At 35.7% G+C, this 20469-nt stretch overlaps 1 protein-coding gene and 1 long non-coding RNA gene across 3 annotated transcripts; one reads left to right on the top strand and one right to left on the bottom strand.

Moving 5' to 3' along the window:
• Positions 1–3064: 3064 nt before the first annotated feature.
• On the bottom strand, positions 3065–4437 carry LOC110886817. The gene is made up of 2 exons (XR_002563039.2): positions 4124–4437; positions 3065–3421 (listed from the first exon to the last, which is right to left on the bottom strand). It is a non-coding gene; the product is annotated as an uncharacterized LOC110886817 (long non-coding RNA).
• Positions 4438–4992: 555 nt separating this feature from the next.
• Positions 4993–16990, top strand: LOC110886816 (uncharacterized protein At4g10930). Of its 2 annotated transcripts, none has more exons than XM_035983315.1 (16): positions 4993–5147; positions 5265–5351; positions 6596–6690; positions 6775–6865; positions 7085–7137; positions 7756–7837; positions 8516–8621; positions 9389–9454; positions 9530–9738; positions 10504–10752; positions 11516–11578; positions 12123–12195; positions 12552–13587; positions 14645–14719; positions 14802–15716; positions 16371–16990. In XM_035983315.1, the coding sequence occupies exons 9-16, from the start codon at positions 9612–9614 to the stop codon at positions 16596–16598; spliced, it is 2766 nt and encodes a 921-aa protein (XP_035839208.1). In that variant the 5' UTR covers positions 4993–5147; positions 5265–5351; positions 6596–6690; positions 6775–6865; positions 7085–7137; positions 7756–7837; positions 8516–8621; positions 9389–9454; positions 9530–9611; the 3' UTR covers positions 16599–16990. The 2 variants fall into 2 exon arrangements, with proteins under 2 accessions (XP_035839208.1, XP_021990361.1); XM_022134669.2 differs by having other exon boundaries at positions 8512–8621.
• The last annotated feature ends 3479 nt before the right edge of the window (positions 16991–20469 follow it).

Genomic DNA, 20469 nt, shown 5'->3' with positions numbered 1-20469 from the left:
GAAACTTAGGTTAAAACGTAGATAAAAATATGCTCGTTCTAATGACATATTCGTCATTTTATAAAACGACATATTTTAAAAGTTATACAAGAAAAACGAGTTAAGCAGCTGAATTAATATATATAAGCAAACAAGCTAGCAGGTCAAGCAGGTAGGTAGGCACGTCAATGAATCCCACATCGACCAGAAATGGATTTGAGGTGCCTGCTTGCTTGCTTTAAATAAGAGTCTCAGTAGTTTGTTTAGGTACCAGTTTCTTTAACGGGAATGCTCTAGTATAGAGAATCCCGAGTATACGATACCCCGTTGGGTGTTGTTAGTAGTCGTTTTTGGAGCGCAAGTAGGAGCAGGAGTAGGGAAACTCTACATCAACGTGTCGTAGATAGTTTTGAGGTATACTCTCGTTTAAGTTTATGTTTAGTTATTTATTATTTATTTTTAGTAGTTAATATTAGTTTTATTATTAGTAATCATATATTAGTAGTAGTAGTGTTAGTATTATTTTTAGGTACTAGGGTTATTGTCAGGGGCGGGTATTAGGTAGCCTATCCTTAGTTAGGCATGGACCTTGAGACATAACCCAGTATTACTATGATAATGACTAGTTAGGTGTACCATTACCTAACCTAAGATTATGTAATTGTGTCAGGACCTTGAGACATAACCCAGTATTACTAGCGGCTATTAAGCAATTGCTAATCAGGTGAGTTATCATACTTGTCTTTTAAACTGTGATAGTATACTCGTCCATAACTGGTAATAATGAGAATGCTGCAGTATGCATGTGTCAGTAGGGGTATATGGGATCCTATTATGCTTAATGAGGTGTGTCACTCTAGGAAGGGTAATAAGGTGTTGTACCCACAGGCACTTCGTGCTTATAAGGTCCAGCGACACACACTCATACCTATGTGACGGCCGTAGGGGGACACAGCTGGAGGACCAGTATGTCTCTTGTACGGTGGTTTGTGACAAGTCAAATGTGACCTAGAAGGTTCAATGAGGTCCAACCTGACTATAATGTGGTCACATGCCCATATTGTGTATGCATATAATGTAAACTGTGGTCTGTCTTTATAAAAATTGTATAGTATGAGCTCACCAGTATATATCTGACGTCGTTTTGAGTATACTTATCTCAGGTTAGTCATGAGGAAAGCTATAAGAACTACTTGACAGTTGGGGAGTTTTAAAAGATCAAGGAGTTCTTAGTTGCCAAAAGTTCGTAAATAAATAAAGTGTTGTACTCAGACTATTATAAGTTTTAATGAAAGTAGTTTGTTTCCGCTGTAAGTGTATCAATTGTGCACAATCACCCGGGTTACGGGGTGGGTGTTACACTAGTTCAAAATTTAAGATTCAAAATTAGAAAAAAAATACGCTCAACGATGTTGCAACAATGATGTTGGAAAAATTACGTGAAGTACAAAAAGCTCTAACCGCAGATGAACAGACTGAATATGCAAATTCTGCATCCTTTAACAATCTATTTATACTTTCTATAAAAAGAGAAAACCAAGTGACATAAGAAAAGCTGAGGTGAAACGTTGGTGTGTAAAACAGAGCTTCAATAATACAACGATGTTGGAACAATGATATTGATAGGATAATGTGTAAACAGAGTCAACAAATGTTTGAACAAAGAACTGTAATCGAAGATTAACTGGATCAATCATGAGAGCTATGCATTTGAGTGAGAGAGATATGATCGCAAATATGAGTGAGAGAGATAAATTGAAATTTGAATGTGGAGCCAAATTCATATATGTTATTTATAGAGAGCCAAATTCATATGTAGTTTGAATTTTGAATTTAGAGCCAGGATTTTAAATTTTGAATATATGCAGAGGTTTGAAGCATTTCTGTTGAACAGCAGACCTTTTGTATATGGGCATATGTTTAAAGTGATTTTGTAGATGTGGGCCAGACTTTTAAATATTAAAGTGATTTTATATATTAAGGATTATGATGCGATAATGACATAAGAAAAGCCTTGTTAGACAGCTTCAATGACTGCCACCTCAGCTTTTCTTATGTCACTTGGTTTTCTCCTTTTATAAAAAGTATAGATAGACATGTTTGAATAAATAGGCCTGAATAAATATGGGCTGGGCTAGATTTTCAGAAGCCCCATTCACAGTTTTTTTTCTCGAAATGTTGGTAACTGCATTTCACGATTTCATATAATAAAACAATCAATAAGTGCATGTTTGGCTAAGCTTTTCAAACCAACTTATTGGCTTATTGACTTATCAAAAAGCCAATAAGGAGTCTATAGTGTTTGGCAAATGGAAAAATGCTTTTTAAAAGAGTTAATTGCCATTTTAGTCCCTGTGGTTTGGGCCATTTTACCAGTTTAGTCCAAAGGTTTCATTTTTAACATCTGGATCCAAAAAGGTTTCATTGTTGCCATTTTGGTCCAACTTACTTAACTCCATCCATATCTGTTAAGTCTGTCAAGGGCATTTTTGTCATTTCATTTTTCTTTTTATTAACCCTTTTTTCTTTATTGCTTTTCCTTTTAAATGAAATGACAAAAATGCTCTTGGCAGACTTAACAGATATGGATGGAGTTAAGTCAGTTGGACCAAAATGGCAACGATGAAACCTTTTTGGATCCAGATGTTAAAAATGAAACCTTTGGACTAAACTGGCAAAATGGCCCAAACCACAAGGACTAAAATGGCAATTAACTCTTCTTTAAAATGACTTTTTGATATGAAGGAAAAGAAGTTTTTGAAAAGTTAAGAGATTGTGATTCTTGATTTGATATGAAGGAAAAGGAGTTTTTGAAAAGTTAAGGTGTTGTTTGTTTTTTCAGAGGTAAAATGTCTGCAGTCTGCGGACCACATCTGCAGACATCTGCAGCAGAAGAGGTGGACCAAACCTCTGCAGTCTGCAAGAAGAAGACTGTTTGTTTTTAACTTCTGCAGGCTGCTGAAATAAACTGATCAAGTTTACTAACAATCTAATATTTTTCGGATCGAATCCGTAGTAAAAACAAGAATCATATAAACAAACCATTAAATCATAGAATCTAACATAACCGTTTCACATAAGTTCATGAACAAAAACAAAGAAAATAAACCGCAAATGTCAAAACTAAACGATTCTAGCCGGACATAATGGCTATTTTAATCAATACTAAAATGAAACAAGGCATCCAAAACTTAAAACTTACGAAACAAAAACGAGCAGTTTGTGTGTTCTAGAAATCACCCAAGAAAAAGAAAAAATAAAAATGCCTTCTTGCGATTTCCTTCTGTCGTGGTGCAACAGCTCTGAAACGCCTTATCAGCTCTGAAACGCCTTATCCTTTGACAATTCATCAATTGCAAACTCACTTTACGAGCTGCTTCTTTAGCAGCTCTGAAACGCTTTATCCTTTGATATTTCATCTTCGCTCGTGGTGCAACACCGTCTGTATCAGATCACGTAGATTAAGGAATAAGGAGCAATTACAAACCGAAACCAAAACTGAACCCAAACCGGTAAGAAAAACCGGTCCATTTATGTAACATAAATGTTATATTGGGGGTGTTTGGGATTCCTTTTAACTTATGACTTATAACTTTTGAGAAGTCATAAGTGAGTAGTAACAATTTCTTACTTCTCAATTTCTCCTTCTCAAAGCCATTTGAAGGCACAGAAGTCCTTATTTGAGAGTGTTCGGAATTCCTTTTGATCATAAAAGTTCTTCTCAAAAGGTGTTTGTGTTTCCTTTTCACTTCTCAGAACTCAACAAGTGAGAAGTTGGGGCAAAATAAGGAACCCCAAACACCGCCATTATTCAACTTTTTTAGAATTTTTATAAAAAAAAAAAACAGTTTACAAACCGAAACAAAAACTGAACCGAAACCGATGTTTTAAACCGACAAAACTGGGGCAAAACCGAACCGGTTTGACTTGGAACCGGTCAAAGTCAAAACCTGTTTGGGTTCAGGGAAAAACGCTGTAGACTGAAGTTCAAGGCAAAATTGAAACAAAATATAGTTGTTTAATAAAAAGAAATAATAGTGTTTGCATAAATCAGTACCATAAAAATTATATATAATTGTCGATCAAGCAAAATTGAAGTTCAAGGCAAAATTGAAACAAAATATAGTTGTTTAATGGAATTTACTTGCGGATCCTGGTTCAATCAAGCAATTGTAAAACTCAAACATGTAATAACAGTATCTAGTCAAATACAAAGACATAGCATATCTCAGACGTGGTGGGACGGCGCCGGAGGAGGAGGAGCAGCCTGATGGTGCGACGTACAGTGGAGGCTGACGTGGTGGGGGCGGCGCCGGAGGAGGAGCAGCCTGATGGCAGACGTGGAGAGGGTGGGAGAGCTGGGTGTGGCTGGTGAAAGATTAGGGTTTTATTTTTTAAAGGAGAAGTTTTGTGAAGAGGCCAGAAGTCTTATGACCACATCTGTGTGAAACAGAGGTGAGGAAGAGGTTTTTTAGTGAAAACCCTTCTAAAAAACAAACAAGCTGCAGACCCTTATGTCTGCGCGTGGTCTGTGTGGGGAAGAGAAAAGAGGTTCTGAAGTGCTTTTCTAAAAAAACAAACACCCCCTAAGAGATTGTGACTTCTTGATCAGCTTATAGCTTTTCAAACAACAAATTACCTATATACCCCTTATTTTAGTCATTTTACATCAATAAGCTAAGCCAAACACTTTTTAAAAAACAACTTATTGACTTAATGGCTTTTCCCACCCCATAAGCTAATCCAAACACTTCTTTTAAAAACTGTTTTTCAAAAAGTCATTTTTAACTCTAATAAGCTTAGGGGCTGTTTAGTAGCCTCTTAATGATCATTAAGATGTTACCTCTTAATGGTTTAAAACCTCAACGAATAAGAGGTAACCTCAAATCTAAATGGTTAAGAGGTAACATCTGAATGGTAAATCATCACATGTCACATCCTTCTACTTTTTTATTGGTAAAATTCTTATTGGTTCCATTAAAAATCGCCTGACCATGGCTACCAAACAGCCCCTTAACCAAACATGCCCTGAAACTTTGATCAGACAGACTCTTCCGTTTCATCGTCTCCAATTATCCCCAAAATCGCTAATAAAACACACACAATCATCTTCTAATCAAATCACAAATATCTCCATTAATCGCATATAAACCTATTTCAAACCCTAGGTATGTTAATACTTAATAAACGATGAAAAACCTAAACTTTGAAATCTAATTTCTAATAACATTGCTGAAGATCATGAAATTATACTTCGTTTTCTGTTAATTTCTTCTGTTTTGCAGTTTTGTGTATGCACGAAGATGGAATTTGAGTTTTTCGATGAGGATGTTCAGGATGATTATGCGTTTGCAGCTGAAGATATCAGTAATGTGAGTATCTGTTATGTTAGGTTAGGTTTACTTGTTCTGTTTTTTTTGTTGTGTTGGTTAGTAGGATTTGATGAATTTTGATTATGGAAGTTGTGGATTAGAAGATAAATTATTGGTAGAATTGGAGTTTAGATGTGAAATGGACTTGTTTTAGCTTTAAAATTGGTGTAACTGCTTGAAATTATTGATAGAATATGTCATATTGATTGAATCTGACTATAGAGTGTATGATGGTACATTGGTTTATACTTGGAACTTGTTTAGTATTTCGGGTTCCTGATAAGTAGAGGTTCAAATGTGTGGCTTTTGAAACCTTAGAAGTTGGAATCATGGACACAAATCAACAATGTGATTAAGAACGATTTATTTGAGAAACAAGAATTGTGAATGTTTTATTAAGAGGAGAAAAGGGGATGTATCAAGTTTGGACCGAATTTCATCATAGGATTTTGATTTAGAACCCTCCCCTTGTTTAATTGATCCCTTTCTTGATCTTTACCCACTTTTTTCGCACGTTATCTCTAACGTTTCTTTGGAAGAAGAACGGTAGCTTATACCTCACAAACTCTAATTAGGATCAAAACGATCATTGTGATTTGTGATAATTCGTATTTGTTTTAGGTCAATTGACAATAGAGTTAGAAACCAAGATTCTTTAAGTTATATACTTTTAAAAAAGTTTGAAGTTTTGTATCTTCCTTTCTTAATTTCATACTATCTTAACATTGGTATTTTTCGTATTTATAACTGTTCTGGTATTTTCTAATAATTTAAAATGGCTCAAAAATCTTTTATTCAATTGGATTACTAAAATTCGAATTAAATAATTTATAAAAGAAAAAGGAAAAAAATAGCAAATGATAATTAATAGTAGGGTTTTTTTTTTCCATAAACTTACGTTGCTGGTTTCAGTACTTCATTGATAGAGGTTCTATTCATAATTCTAATCAAATCTTAACGTAGTGAAGTACATTTGTTGTGATATTAAATGAATTACCCTGATGGAAAAACTTACCTCTTTTATCATATGAATTAATTAATAATTATTGCAGAGAATACTACGTAGTCAACCTAATATTATGGAGTCAACTTAGGTTAATACGCATTTTCACCTTTTAGTATCACCCATCAAGGTTAACTAGTGGACTTACGTCAAGTTTGATATGACACGATGAACGACTGTATATTTTAAGTTGGAAACCAAGCAACTGTGACTAACGAAAAAACCAACTGCAAAATTGTAGGAGCAACTAGTGTTGGAGGGTGATGAAGGTCAAAGATGTGGGATTTGCATGGACGTTGTTGTGGATAGAGGAGTGTTGGATTGCTGTCAGCACTGGTATATTTTTTCTCATCTTAAATTGTTAACTTTTCCGTTGATTTAGTATAAGCATAATATGATGATGGTATATCATCATTTCAGGTTCTGTTTTACATGTATTGACAACTGGGCAAGTATCACGAACCTATGTCCACTTTGCCAGAATGAATTTCAAACAATCACTTGCGTTCCTGTGAGTTATGCACTTCCTGTATCTGTTCTACTACGGATACTTCTTCAGTCGAAAATTATCGGTTAAAATGCATCTTTACTTGAACAAATATTTTGGTTGTATAAAAAATCTTCAAAATTGTGGTCAAATCAGTTTTCTGTCTCTTGATTTTTTGATTAGTCAAGCGTTTCTAACACTTCACGAAAGAACATAATTGTCTTGAATTCGATTGTATTGAAGGTATATGATACTATTGGAGGCATCCAGCCTGATGACGGTTCATCATATTTAAGGTACTTATTTTATACCATCATCCCTTTACTGGCATCATTGTTTAACGAGTGATTGTGTATTTTATTGTGTTGGTGATTTCGCTATGCGTAACTACAAGTGCAATAGGTTTGCAGCATAGTTATTAAAGGCGTTAGGCGCACTCAAGGCGCATAGGTCTCGCCTATGGCCTAGGCGCAAAGCGCAAAAAAAGCTCGGGCCTGAGAAAAAAAAGCGCACAACAAAAAAAACTTAAAATATTTTGATATAATAGAAAGTTAATACTATTCTTCAAATAAAATAAAACTAAAGCTATTATATAACATTTTGTATCGTCTATTTAGTACCAAAAGTTATAAATGCTTGTTTATAAGTGTAGAAAAATAGTTTTCGTTAGATAAAAGTAGGAAATCTAGCTGGAATCTTGCTAGAATTTAAAGAATTTGGCCGGAAACTCTCCAGAATCTAGGAATCTCACTGGAATATGCGCATGAACCATCACCTGAAGAATTAAAGCGCAATTGCCTTGACTTAAGGCGCAATTGCCTCGCCTTGCTAGGAAATTGGGCCTAGGCGCAAGAGGCGATGGCTTTTAACAACTATGGTTTGCAGCAGTATCTAACATTCTCTCTCAAATGCAGAGATGATGACGATGATGATGCGTGGAGTGTTGAAGGAAATAATAACACTCTTTCTTTTCCATCATATTATATCGATGAAAATGTAAGCCTCAATCAAAGATACCTTTGTTTCAGCATGTGTTATGTGTTCATTTAGAACTTTTAATTGCTATCTTCTGAACACCCGTTCTTTTTTAGAAAGAGTAAAATGCCATTTTCGTCCCTGAGGTTTGACCAGTTTTGCGACTTTTGTCCCTGAGGCTTGACCAGTTTTGTGAATTTAGTCCAAAGGTTTGTTTTTCCGCACATGGATCCAAAAGGTTTGAAATCTTGCCATTTTCATCAGGCTCGTTAACTCCATCCATTTTTCTCTGTTAAGTCAGGAGCATTTCCGTTGTTTTTGTTAACCTAAATGGCAATTCGGTCTTTTTCTCTTTATGTAAAAAGACCTATTACCCCAGAAAAAGCCCGAATTTCCCTTTTAACAAAAAAGACAGAAATACCCCTGAGTTAACAGAGAAAAATGGATGAAGTTAATGAGCCGGATGAAATTGGCAAGATTTTAAACCTTTTGGATCCAAATGTGGAAAAACAAACCTTTGAACGAAAGGCACAAAACTGGCCAAACCTAAGGGACGAAAATGGCATATTACTTTTATAGAAATTATAAAGAAGCTGCTTCTTCTATTTGTGTCGATACTGTATAATATATTTACAACATCCTCCTGATGTTTTGTGCATGTTAATGTTATTCTTTATGCATCTATTATGATGTAGGCAGTCAGCTGTTTGGAAGGAGCCAGCTGTAAAATTCGAGGCCAGTCAGTTAATATTGAAGAAGATCCAGATCTCGATACATCAATTGCTTGTGATTCATGTGACTTGTGGTATGGTTCATGTAAAAAACAATAAAAATAAAACCGAATGAAAAGTAGACATAGAAAAGTTGAACCACGCACGCAAAATGTAAAAGATATAAAACAATAATTAAGTCGATCTAAGACCCGCACGTAAAATTTATACCAAAACATAAAATGGAAAATATGTAAAAGATAAAAAGTATATGGGAACAAACTACAAAGTTAAAAGTGAAAAAAGTTTTGTGGTTAAATTGTAAAAGATGAAAAAGTATTGAGGTTAAAAGTAAAAAAAATTAAAGATTAAAAAAGAAAAAAGAAAAAAGCTTTGCAATGCAAAGTTGATAATTAATAGTATATATAACTGCCAATGACCTCTAGCTCAAGTGGTAGGAGGACTTGAATTCTTCTTTGAAGACTCAAGTTCAATTCTCATTTGGTGCAAAAAATGAGTGAGGCACTGGTGGGCAGTGATAGGAGACCCAGGGAAACCTGGGTTCGATCCTTGAGCCAAACGGGTTTTACTGGTAATTCACCGTCGTGCCTACGGGCGGGTGGGTTATCGGGTTTTCCCCGGAATTGGTGGTGGACGACTCGGGTTACTCTCGGAGTACTCCGTTTGTCCAGTGGGTGCCCCGAGAGTGCTCGGGATTGATTTGTTGGCCTTTCAAAAAAAAAAAGTATATATAACTAATGACATTCTATGAAATCTTGAATTTTATACTTTACAATATCCTTTCACGGAATTGTCTACTGTTAAAAAATCTGCCAAATCATTTTTGACTCCATGAAAATAGGTATCATGCGATATGTGTCGGATTTGATACTGACGGGAATTGTGAGAATTCATGGCTGTGCCCAAGGTACTGTTAAACATTGTTATTCCGTTCAATCGATATTTTCATTACATAGATGATACAATTTATATGTTTATACAGGTGTTTAGTTGACGAGACATTGAAACAGTCAGAGCTGTCGCCAATCAGTCAACATGAACCTTCGGCGGATGCTACTTTTCCTATGAACGTGTCGGTGTCTGTTGCTGATGCAGGAGAGACAGCTGTCGTTGTCTCTAATATTAACGGAAATCAACATACCAATCAAAACATGTTGTCAAGCGCATACACAAGCATGGACGTGGAAATTGGTATGATCAGATAATATTCGGTAGGCCTGTAAACGGACCAAACGTTCATGAACCCATTCGGCGGAAGTTCGTTTATGTTTGTTAATTTAATAAATGAACAGACGTTAACACATTTTTTTGTTCATTTAACTAAACGAACAAACATTAACACAATTTTTTGTTCATTTAACTAAACGAACGAACATGAAAACATGCTTGGTCATTCATTTATGTTTGTTTATGTTCGTTTCAGTTTAAATACATAAGTAGGTATATTTATATAAATATTAAACATAAAAGGAACTTTCTACTACTTATATAAATATAACTAATTGGTAATTGGGCTTTCTAGTAATAACAATGGGTTTTCCAATGGATTTTATCGTAATTAATCACTAATTTATATAAAAATTACTTTATGTTCGTTTATGTGTAGTCAATTTTGTTCAATAGTGTTTATTTATGTTTGTTCAATTATGTTCATTTGTGTTTTGTTTTGTTTGTTAAATTGTGTTTGTTTATGTTCGTTTACGTTTGTGAACTGGTCATTTAAGTTTTAAATGAACGAACATAAACGAACATGAACATGGCCATTTTCTTAATAAACGGACATGAAAAAATGTGTTCAATTATATGTTCGTGTTCGGTCAAAGCTAAATGAATGAACACGAACATGCCTGTGTTCTTGTTCGTTTGGTTCATTTACAGGCCTAATATTTGGGACATGTCACTATGTCTATATTTTGTTCTTGTGGCTAAAGATTCTGTTGCTCGTATACTCTGAAGGGAAACAAGAGAACGTAGAAACGGATCAGATATTTTTGTCAACTTCAAATGTTTGTGAAGATAAATGCAAATTAGAAAAACCATTACCTGATATTATTAAGAAGCCTAAGATAGAGGCAGTAGAACTAGACGTTCGTTTACCGCTCTCTGCGTTGAACGGAAGCTGTATGGAAGAAACAAGTGAACCAAGTGTCCCGAACGAATTAAGAAGTACAGAGTCGTATGAGAAAATCAGCAGTAACGTGTCTGGTAAATATGCGTACCTGCTTCTTTATCCATGCTAATATTAGCAGACATTGATAACTAGAGGTGTCAAGATTGGGCCTGTTAATTTTTAAATGGGCCGATTTGGGATATGTTTCATCGTTAATGTGTAACATTTTAAAAGTAGTAAAGTACACTGATGGTCCCTATGGTATACCCGAATTTTGGATTTGGTCCCTAGCTTTCCAAAAGTAAACAGATGTCCCTGTGGTTTACACTTTGTAACACATTTAGTCCCCAGCTTTTTCCAAAAGTACATGGATGGTCCCTGTGGTTATCACTTTGTAACACATTTAGTCCCTAACTTGGATATACCAAAACCTTTAGATTTGTTGGCTGGGGACTAAATGCGTTACAAAGTGCATACCACATGGACCATCACCATCCGTGTACTTTTGGAAAGCTAGGGATCAAATCCAAATTTTTGGTGAACGACAGGGACCATCCGTGTACTTTACTCTTTTAAAGTTTCTGGAAAGGGGTCAAATGGGTTGATAACCTCTCGAAATTTATTTCTCATGCCTAAAACCTGCTAGGCTGCTAAACAGTTGTACATGAAAAAACTTGTTTTTCAATGTAATTTTTGTTAACATATATGACACTCTAGTTCATAGAAAAACTAAAAGTTTTGGGCAAAAAGTTAATTGCTCTACCTGACCAGACCACAAATTTTCCGACCAGAGTACCAGACATCATATCTTCATTGCTTTTCTAAAGACTTATAGCTTCAATGTTTATGATTACCTAGATAAAACCGAAACAAGCGGAGAAGTGGAAAAGAAGAAAGTTTCTAAAATGTCTAGGCTACCAGGTATGAACTCCTTTCAGGCTGTTTTCCTGAAAGTGCATTATCAGCAACATTTATTCCTTAAACGACCCTTTTGGTGTTGCTTATATATAATACATATAGTGGGAGGTTCAATGGGTTACCGACTCAAACGAACTCCGATTGGATTCATTCCAGCGGCATTGGAACCGACTCATCGAACCCTATAATATCTATATATATATATATATATATATATATTTTAGGGTTAGGGTTTAGCTTTTACGATTTAGGGTTTGGTTTTTAGGGTTTATCATTAGGGTTTAGGGTTTAGCTTTAGGTTTTAGCCATTAGGGTTTATAGTTTAGATTTTACGGTTTAGCTTATGTTTTAGTCTCATGGTTTAGCTTTAGGGTTTAGAGTTTCTAGTTTGGGTTTGACGAACCGATTCCAATGCCGCTGAAATGAGTCAAATCGGAGTTAGTTTAAGTCGGTTCCCCACTTTTTTAGTGTTCCCCATTGAACCCAACGCTAAATATATATATTCATCATTCAGCTGTTGCTTATGTGACTCCTGAATTACTTTTAGCTGACAAAAACCCTAACAAGACGGAAAAAGCTAGTGGAAGCACAGGTGCAAAGAGAAAGCAAAGAGACTACAGGTTATTTTTTCTCACTTGCTACTTTAATTTCTTACACTACCACAAAGCTGTAGATTTGTGTCTTGACTCTTGATGCATATGCATATTCTAATTTTTGCTATAAAGGGGATATTAGTGGACATATCAGAAAACGCCTATTTGATTTTGAGTTGTCATAATTGGCCGTAGGCCAAAGGGAAATAAATTAGTGATCAAATAAATAACTGTAATGATACCTTAATGGACACTACAACTAGGAGACAATTTTATCGTATTGTTACACATGCATTTTAGTACTAGTATTGTATATCCGTATAACAAGACATTATGGTGTATCTGTTTCTTCTATCTGATACGCTATTTTATACTTGTTGAAGTGCTGCGGAAAGTGAAACCAAAACAAAGATGCAGAACAATACACCCTCAAAGCTAGTTAAAACCGACCGGAGTCGAGTTCCTCATTCTACGAACGAAGCTAATGATTCCGGAACTAGAATCATGAGGAAGCGAAAGGTCGAGACCGATATACGAGATATAGTTCAAGGAACATACCGCGTACCTTCAAAGCGACTTGCATCCGAAGAAACCTCATCTGGGCTGCGGATAAAAAAGATCATGAGACGATCAACCCAAAATAACGAGTCGTTAACGGAAGTTCAAAATTTAAGGAAAGAAATTCGAGAGGCTATACGTAACAGATCGTCTAAAGAGGTTGGAGATAATGTTTTTGATCCGAAGCTTTTGGCTGCGTTCAGAACTGCTTTGACTGGTCAAACATCTGAAACGAAAAGACCACCACCGTTAGATGTGAAAGCAAAGAAGGCCTTGTTACAGAAGGGAACCGTACGTGAAAATTTGACGAAAAAAATTTACGGGATTGGTGGAAAACGCAAACGAGCGTGGACCCGTGATTGCGAGATTGAATTTTGGAAGCACCGATGCGCAAAAGTATCAAAACCTGAAAAAATCGAAACTTTGAAGTCGGTTCTTGATCTGTTACGAAAGGGTCCTGACGTCACGGAAATAAAAAAGGAAAATACGGTAGAGGCCCCTAATTTGATTCTCTCGCGGTTGTACGTTGCAGATGCATCGGTTTTTCCAAGGAAGGATGATATTAAACCGCTTTCTTCGCTAAACGATAAATCTCCGGAAATAACTGGTTCTTTGATTAGCAAGGAGACCAAGAAAGTCAATCCGAAAGTCAACCCGAATAAAAGCTCGGACCGATCATCCAGATCTACAGGTGGGTCCTCTTTGAATGCCCAGAGGGAAACGAGTAGTGGGCCCACTGATGTTAAAGTGGACAAAAAGAAATGGGCTTTGGAGGTTCTTGCTAGAAAGACTGCTGTTTCCGGAAACAGTTCCTCACAGGGTCAAGATAATGCGGTGCTTAAAGGAAATTATCCACTACTGGTATGCCACTATTTTGTTACGTTAAATTCGATCTCACCTAGAAGTTAGTGCTAAAATGGGTGGGGTGGGTAACAGGTCAAACGGATACCGGTCCAAACGGTTCGGCCTGACCCATCAAAGCTTTTTGTGTTCATTCTTTTTGGATTCTATAAAAATAATATGAATGGTATAAGATTATAAAAAGTAATAACAACTTAGAAGGCCTAAAGCTTTAGAGACTACCTTGGGAGACTTTTGACCCGTTTCACTTGGTTAATTTATTTAGCATGTTCTCCATATTATTATATATAAATAATACAATGTATAACAATTCTTGAATCTTGAAACATTAGTTACAGTTGCTATTTTGTCTTTTAGTGTCATATTTTCATTTACACCCCCTAATCTTTAATAAGTTTTAACACTTGGTCCCTCAACTTTATTAAAGTTATGTTTTTCTTTAACCGATTTACACTACAATCCCTAAACTTTAATAAAGTTAACATTTTGAGTTTTTAAAGAATTTCCTGTTAAACAATTATATTACGAGTTTTTAAAGAATTTTCTGTTAAACAATTATATTATGGTTTCGTTTTTTATATCAACGTTCCATGCGAGTTATTTTATCTACGTTTTGACGTGAATTTCGTTATGTTGTTTTTAAACGACTGATCCTTTTTTTAAACCGTTCGTTTTTTAAAACCGCCATGCGCTCATCTCTAATACACCGTTGCGACGTGTTTTTTATCTATGTTTAAACCGACCTGCTGTAATGTGCGGCCGTCGTTTATATCTTTATATACGTTTTGGTGTAAATTTTGTTCGAATAACTTGGCTTTCGTATACAATGATGTAACTTTTTCGTGACTTTCGAATATACTGTCGCGACATGGGTTTTTTTATCGATATGTTCCCGATTTGCTTTTAATCTATGTTTCGAACCCGCCACAAAACATGGGTGGTAACCCATTAGTTGGAAATGAAGAAACAACCCAAATTGACTGTACTTTTAAGTATACGATTCCGAATTGTCACCTTAGTCTCATTCCTATGGTCATTTTTTTTCTTTTTTGGGCAGGCTAAACTACCAGCAGATATGCGGCCAAATTTGGCACCGAGTCGCCATAATAAAATCCCAATTTCAGTTAGGCAGGTAATAATAATACGTGTTCTCATCGTACATATACCGGTGCTACTGTAGAATGTTGGAAATAACTTCATAAATTGTATTATAGGCTCAACTTTACCGTCTCACTGAGCATTTTCTGAAAAAAACAAACATGCCGGTCACTCACCCGACTGCAGAAATCGAGTTAGCTGTCGCAGACGCCATTAACGTTGAAAAGGCAGTTGCTGATAGATCCAACAGTAAACTCGTATACGTCAATTTATGCTCCCAAGAGTTATTACGTAGATCAGACACTGTCGATTCTACTGGTCCGGAATCTACTGGTCCGGAATCGGAACCTAATACAGACCCGAAAACCGCAACCAATGATGATCATCCTACCAGTGCTGACGTGGATGTAGATGTAGATGTTGATGTCGATGAAGCACTTAGAAATGCTGGTCTCGTGTCGGATAACGAAACAGATGATACACATGAAGAAGACGGTCCTGATAATGTGTTTGAAATGGTTTCTCAACCGGAACTTGATATATACGGAGATTTTGAGTATGATCTGGAGGATGATGACTTTATCAGTACTAATGCGGTAACAGTTACATCCTCTAAGGTTCAACAAGAAGATACGAAAATAAAAATGGTTTTTTCTACGCTTGACTTTGACAAGTCAAGTAACGATTGGCGTCTTGAGGATCATGAAGCGGTTGAAAATGTAAAAGACGATAATACGAAAGAGAAAAGTTTACTAAACGAAGGAGGTGAAGATGAATGTGAAGAATTATACGGTCCTGATAAAGAACCTCTTGTTAAGAAGTATCCGGAAATAAAGCTGCCGGATTTCGTAACTGAAAACAATAATCCGGAAGTTAAAGGCGAACAAGAATCAAATGTAGAATCGAAGGCTTGTGATCTACCTAATGGAAATCGCTCGGAAATAAAGCCTCGCGACACTAAAGAAATGAAGGAGAAATCTGACGTTGACAAGAAACAGCAGTCTGACAAACGCAGTTCTGTGTTTAAGAAGGTTAGTAATACATTTGTTCTTTGTTAATTCGCATACAAGAACGCTTAAACCAACCGTATGGTGTAAACGAGTTATTAGTCTAGATGTATAGACAGTTGTAGTCATCATAATCTAGAGGGTACTCATTTGTAATTTTAATATTTTCATGAGTAAAATGCCATTTCGTCCTTGAGGTTTGGCCAGTTTTGCGACTTACATACAAAGGTTTGTTTTCCGCAACTGGATCCAAAAGGTTTGAAATCTTGCCATTTTCATCCGGCTCGTTAACTCCATCCATTTTTCTCCGTTAAGTCAGGGGTATTCCGTCTTTTTTGTTAAAGGGGAATTCGGTCTTTTTTACTTGATGCACTAGCATTTAGCATTAATATACATAAAGTGAAAAAGGCCGAATTGCATTTTAAGTTAACAAAAAAAGACGAAAATACCCCTGAATTAACGGAGAAAAATGGATGGAGTTAACGAGCTGGATGAAAATGACAAGATTTCAAACCTTTTGGATCCAGTTGCGGAAAAACAAACCTTTGGACGAAAGTCGCAAAACTGGCCAAACCTCAAGGGCGAAAATGGCATTTTACTCTATTTTCATGTTACCTAGGTAGTATTTATTGCCGGTTCAAGTTAAGCTTATTATTATTATTATTAAATCATGTGCAGGTTGAAGCGTATATAAAAGAGCACATCAGACCGTTGTGCAAGAGTGGGGTGATCACAGTCGAACAATATAGATGGGCGGTTGCAAAAACAACCGACAAAATCATGAAGTACCATTCAAAAGATACCAATGCTAATTTCCTCATTAAGGAAGGCGAAAAGGTTAAGAAACTTGCTGAACAGTATGTAGAATCTGCGCAAAATCTAGAAAATAACAAACAGAAGGCTTAAGATTTCTGAATCGTTCGTATCATCCGAGACCACCCACAAGCTGTTTTCGGGTTTTGCGATCCTTAACAATGCATACGACAAAATCTTATTGAGCAGACTGCCGGAAAAGGTGAAGCTGTGTTTGTCAATGATTTATGAACATGGTGTTCGCCCTTGCTCGGGTTTCGAAGTTAAAAAATCCTATGATTGTATCTTGTTGAGGCCGCCCGAGAGGTTATTTAATTTTCGGGTTTGTAAAGCTCTAAAGAATGCATGAGTATGTTTCAGGGAGCCAAGAAATATTAGCAGATCGATGCTTGAGTGGGCTTGTATATTGTAGAATAGATAAAAAAAAATGTTGCCTTTTTTGTTGCATTTTCAAACAAGAATTTATCAATTTCATACTTCAAACATCTCCCACTGCAACCTATTATTACATAGAACATGCATTTGTTGACTTTGTGAAAAGTAAAGATTTTCGAGTGAGCAGATAGTCAAACTGACCACATCAATTTTTCATTTCCCACAACCCCTTCAATAATATATAAACCTAACAACACTAGGCCTTGCTATAAATTTTTTATACTTAGGTCTAAATTTTGTTGTATTTGTAACTTATAGATGTTATGAATATAAATATTATTATTGTGGTTATCAACTCCTAAAATAACTTAGTTTGTTTTTCAAGACTCTGATCTCTTATATATAGTCATTGTATTCTCTTGTATTAGATACACATCAATGAAATATTAACCTCTTTTTCTCTGCATCTCTTTTATATTGTTTAGCTATTAGTCTTGTTGTTTCACAACACGTTATCAACACGAAAATGCTCTCTCTAAAAACCCTAATCACAGCCACCGCCGCTTGATTGCAAGTGCCTCGTACATCTGCTTAAGCTAGATCATTATGTGGTGACAGGTGAACATCCCGATTAATTTCCACTTGTTTTCGTCTGAATTCTAGATGTTGGTTGCGTGGACCAGATGACTCATAATCTAGGTACGTACAATCTACTTTATCATTGAATATTTGACTTTTTTTGGCTTATAAACAGTGAGTATTAGTAAAGAATTTAATAATATTTGTATATTAAAGTATAAAACAATCTTTTTAATTAATCATTTACAAATACAAAATTTAAAATTACTTGTATTTTGGTTTCTTCTTTGCCCTTGTGATCACAAACTGATATAAATAACTTTTAATTAATTATATAATGTATATTACATTATCATAAAGATACTAACTAGGTAACGCATTTAACGCATCTTGTATATAATTGTAGTTTTACATTATATATGATTCTATTAATTTATTAGTTTTAGTCTCATCTTAGTATGGCAAAACCGAACTGATTTACCTCAAGAACAGAAGCATTCGCACGAATGCGACATCCCATCCATGCGAATGCCACTGTTCAACAGGTCCCGACGATTTCCAAGTGTCAACTGATTTCCAGAATGCTATCTTTCATATGGTTAATTCTGGAACATCAATGTTAATATTTATATTCTGTAATTCCCTTCTGTAATCATGACCAACCGATTAGTCTAACTGTTTTGTGCTTTGGTGATCAATAATGAGGTTTTAACCTCCATGCATGACTTCTATGAGACTTCTGTTAACACTGGACTAATAATATACTTATACTATAACTAATAAACTTAATAGAAAATGCGAACTTAACTGATTTATAGTTAAAACGTTCAAAACGAGGCTCTGTCCGACAACAGCCCCATTTTCACGGATGGCACATTCGCGCGAATGGCGCATACGTCCCAGACAGCCTCCTACGAACTATTCGTATTCCCGTTATCGATATTCTGATGTCGTGTCACCAATCACTGCTAATCAGAATACGCCTTTTACTTATTAATTTCATATTATACTAAGTATTTAAATTCTGTAAACTTAAATCCTCCAACTCCCACTCACACCTTCGTTTACCTTGTAGGGTAACCTCGGTGTTCCCGTACTAATCCCATCTTACTTCGGTGTTCCCGTACTACGTTCATCAACTCTTGCCAAAACTATTGAAGAATTAGCAAAACTGTGAGTATACTCGAAACCCCCCTTTTTCCTTTACACACTTTGGGGTGCAATGTGTTATCATATGAACTTACACTATACACTTAAACTTTTATGCAAAATACACGAACAATCCTTATACATGCATGCATACGTTAGACTGATACTTTAATATGGGTTTGTACGTTTTGTGTTGAAGTTGTCATTAATTTCGTACGAGCCTACCCTTAACATGTATAACGCTATAGGAGTAACGCACCACATGTGAACGTTGGGTTATGTTAAGATATCTTTTTGCGTTAAACTATGAGTTGACTTGTTTATGCATATGCCAGTTTATTGATTATCTTGTATAGCTAGCTTGCCATGTGGATTTGTTTAAAACTTATTTACTTATGCTATGTATTGAAAACTTGTATACTCACCAATGCCTTGTATGTTGAACTATACTTTTAACATGTTGCAGGATGATGCTGATGATATTAAACTAGGAGTAGCATTGATGCTTTAGATACACACATAGAAATCTTAGGTTCTAAATTGTTGTATCAGTTATGTACCCTGTTTTGTTATATTTGAACATTTTGTATTTTGAAATTCTATGTATTGTAACATGACAAGTTTTATACAATGAAATCAGTTTATCTAAATTATTGTCACTTTTAGTGTTATGTTGCAATGAGCAATCTCGTTTTCGTCTCACTCTGATTTTTCCCCCACCGGTTGGGGTGTGATAACTAGTCCTTCCACGACTCGTTCTTTGGTCATAAGAACTCACACGACCATTGACTCGGTTGCGATCTTGAGCAAACACTCGCTTTCTTGGATCATTAAATGTACTTCCTTGGGTTTGAATCACTTGCTTGATCCTTTCTTTGAATTCTTGAACAATTTTATTTGACTTTTAAATTTTGGGTTTCTTCATTAAACTTGGATCTTTGAGAAGATTCTGATGTAACACCCCGTGTTTTCGAATGCCAAAGTCAAAGTCAAATGTTGACTTTTATTGTAATTAATCTATTTTAATTTTTTGTATTATGTGGAGTAAGTGTTGTCTAATCAAATGAATCGAATGATAATCGAATGCGAATCGTTAATCGACCTTGAATGATAGGAAGTAACAATGCGATAAAGTTAAATTAATCAATAATCAAGCTGATCAATCAACCATCGAACTCGAATCTCGAATTATGCGAACTTTGGTACTTTTATACGTGTGTGTGTGCCTTATGTGTTAATTGTGCATGTTTACTTTATGTCGTTATGTGTGGTGAATCAATCGAATCGAATCGAAACTCGAAAGGTAATCGAACTCAATCGAAAATCGAAACCAAATTATGAAATAAGGATGCTTATATGTTAGATATAGTAGTTAGGATTAAAAGTAATTTGATTAGGAACTCTATCATACTCAAATCATCGTCCATCGAAATCGAAATATCGAAAACCGTCGCGAAACACTCAAAAGGGTTGTGCCAATCGAATAGGACACCCTGATCGAACAGGCCAACCGATCGAACATGCTGTTCGATCGGACAGCCCATTCGATCAGCGAACCTGGCCGATCGGTCACACCTTTCCCCTTTTGGAAGCCTATAAATAGGGTTGTCCTTGTCTTCATTTGCACTTTTGGAAAGTTCTGACCGGTCAGCTCCTATTCTTCACTATTTCCCAGATTTCTCTTCAATCCGGTAAGTTTTCACTCTAAATCTTGTACGATCTTGTTCATTACATGATTCTACACCTTTCTATCTTTCAAAACTTGGATTCTAACCGTGAAATCATCAAGATCTAAGTGTTCTTGGGTGATGTCATCATGGTGTTCTTCAAGAACCTCATGTTTTGGCATCATTCAACCGTG

This window comes from Helianthus annuus, chromosome 2 (assembly GCF_002127325.2).
Source record: "Helianthus annuus cultivar XRQ/B chromosome 2, HanXRQr2.0-SUNRISE, whole genome shotgun sequence".
Taxonomy (NCBI): Eukaryota; Viridiplantae; Streptophyta; class Magnoliopsida; order Asterales; family Asteraceae; genus Helianthus; species Helianthus annuus.
This window is presented reverse-complemented; position numbering and strand designations above follow the sequence as displayed.

Bases quoted from the DNA above. Each gene is read 5' to 3' on its own strand.
- LOC110886816 (XM_022134669.2), top strand. From the start codon at position 5,283: ATGGAATTTGAGTTTTTCGATGAGGATGTTCAGGATGATTATGCGTTT. The intron at 9,739-10,503 runs GTATGATCAGAT...TATACTCTGAAG, and splicing joins AAGCATGGACGTGGAAATTG to GGAAACAAGAGAACGTAGAA. The intron at 11,579-12,122 runs GTATGAACTCCT...AATTACTTTTAG, and splicing joins TAAAATGTCTAGGCTACCAG to CTGACAAAAACCCTAACAAG.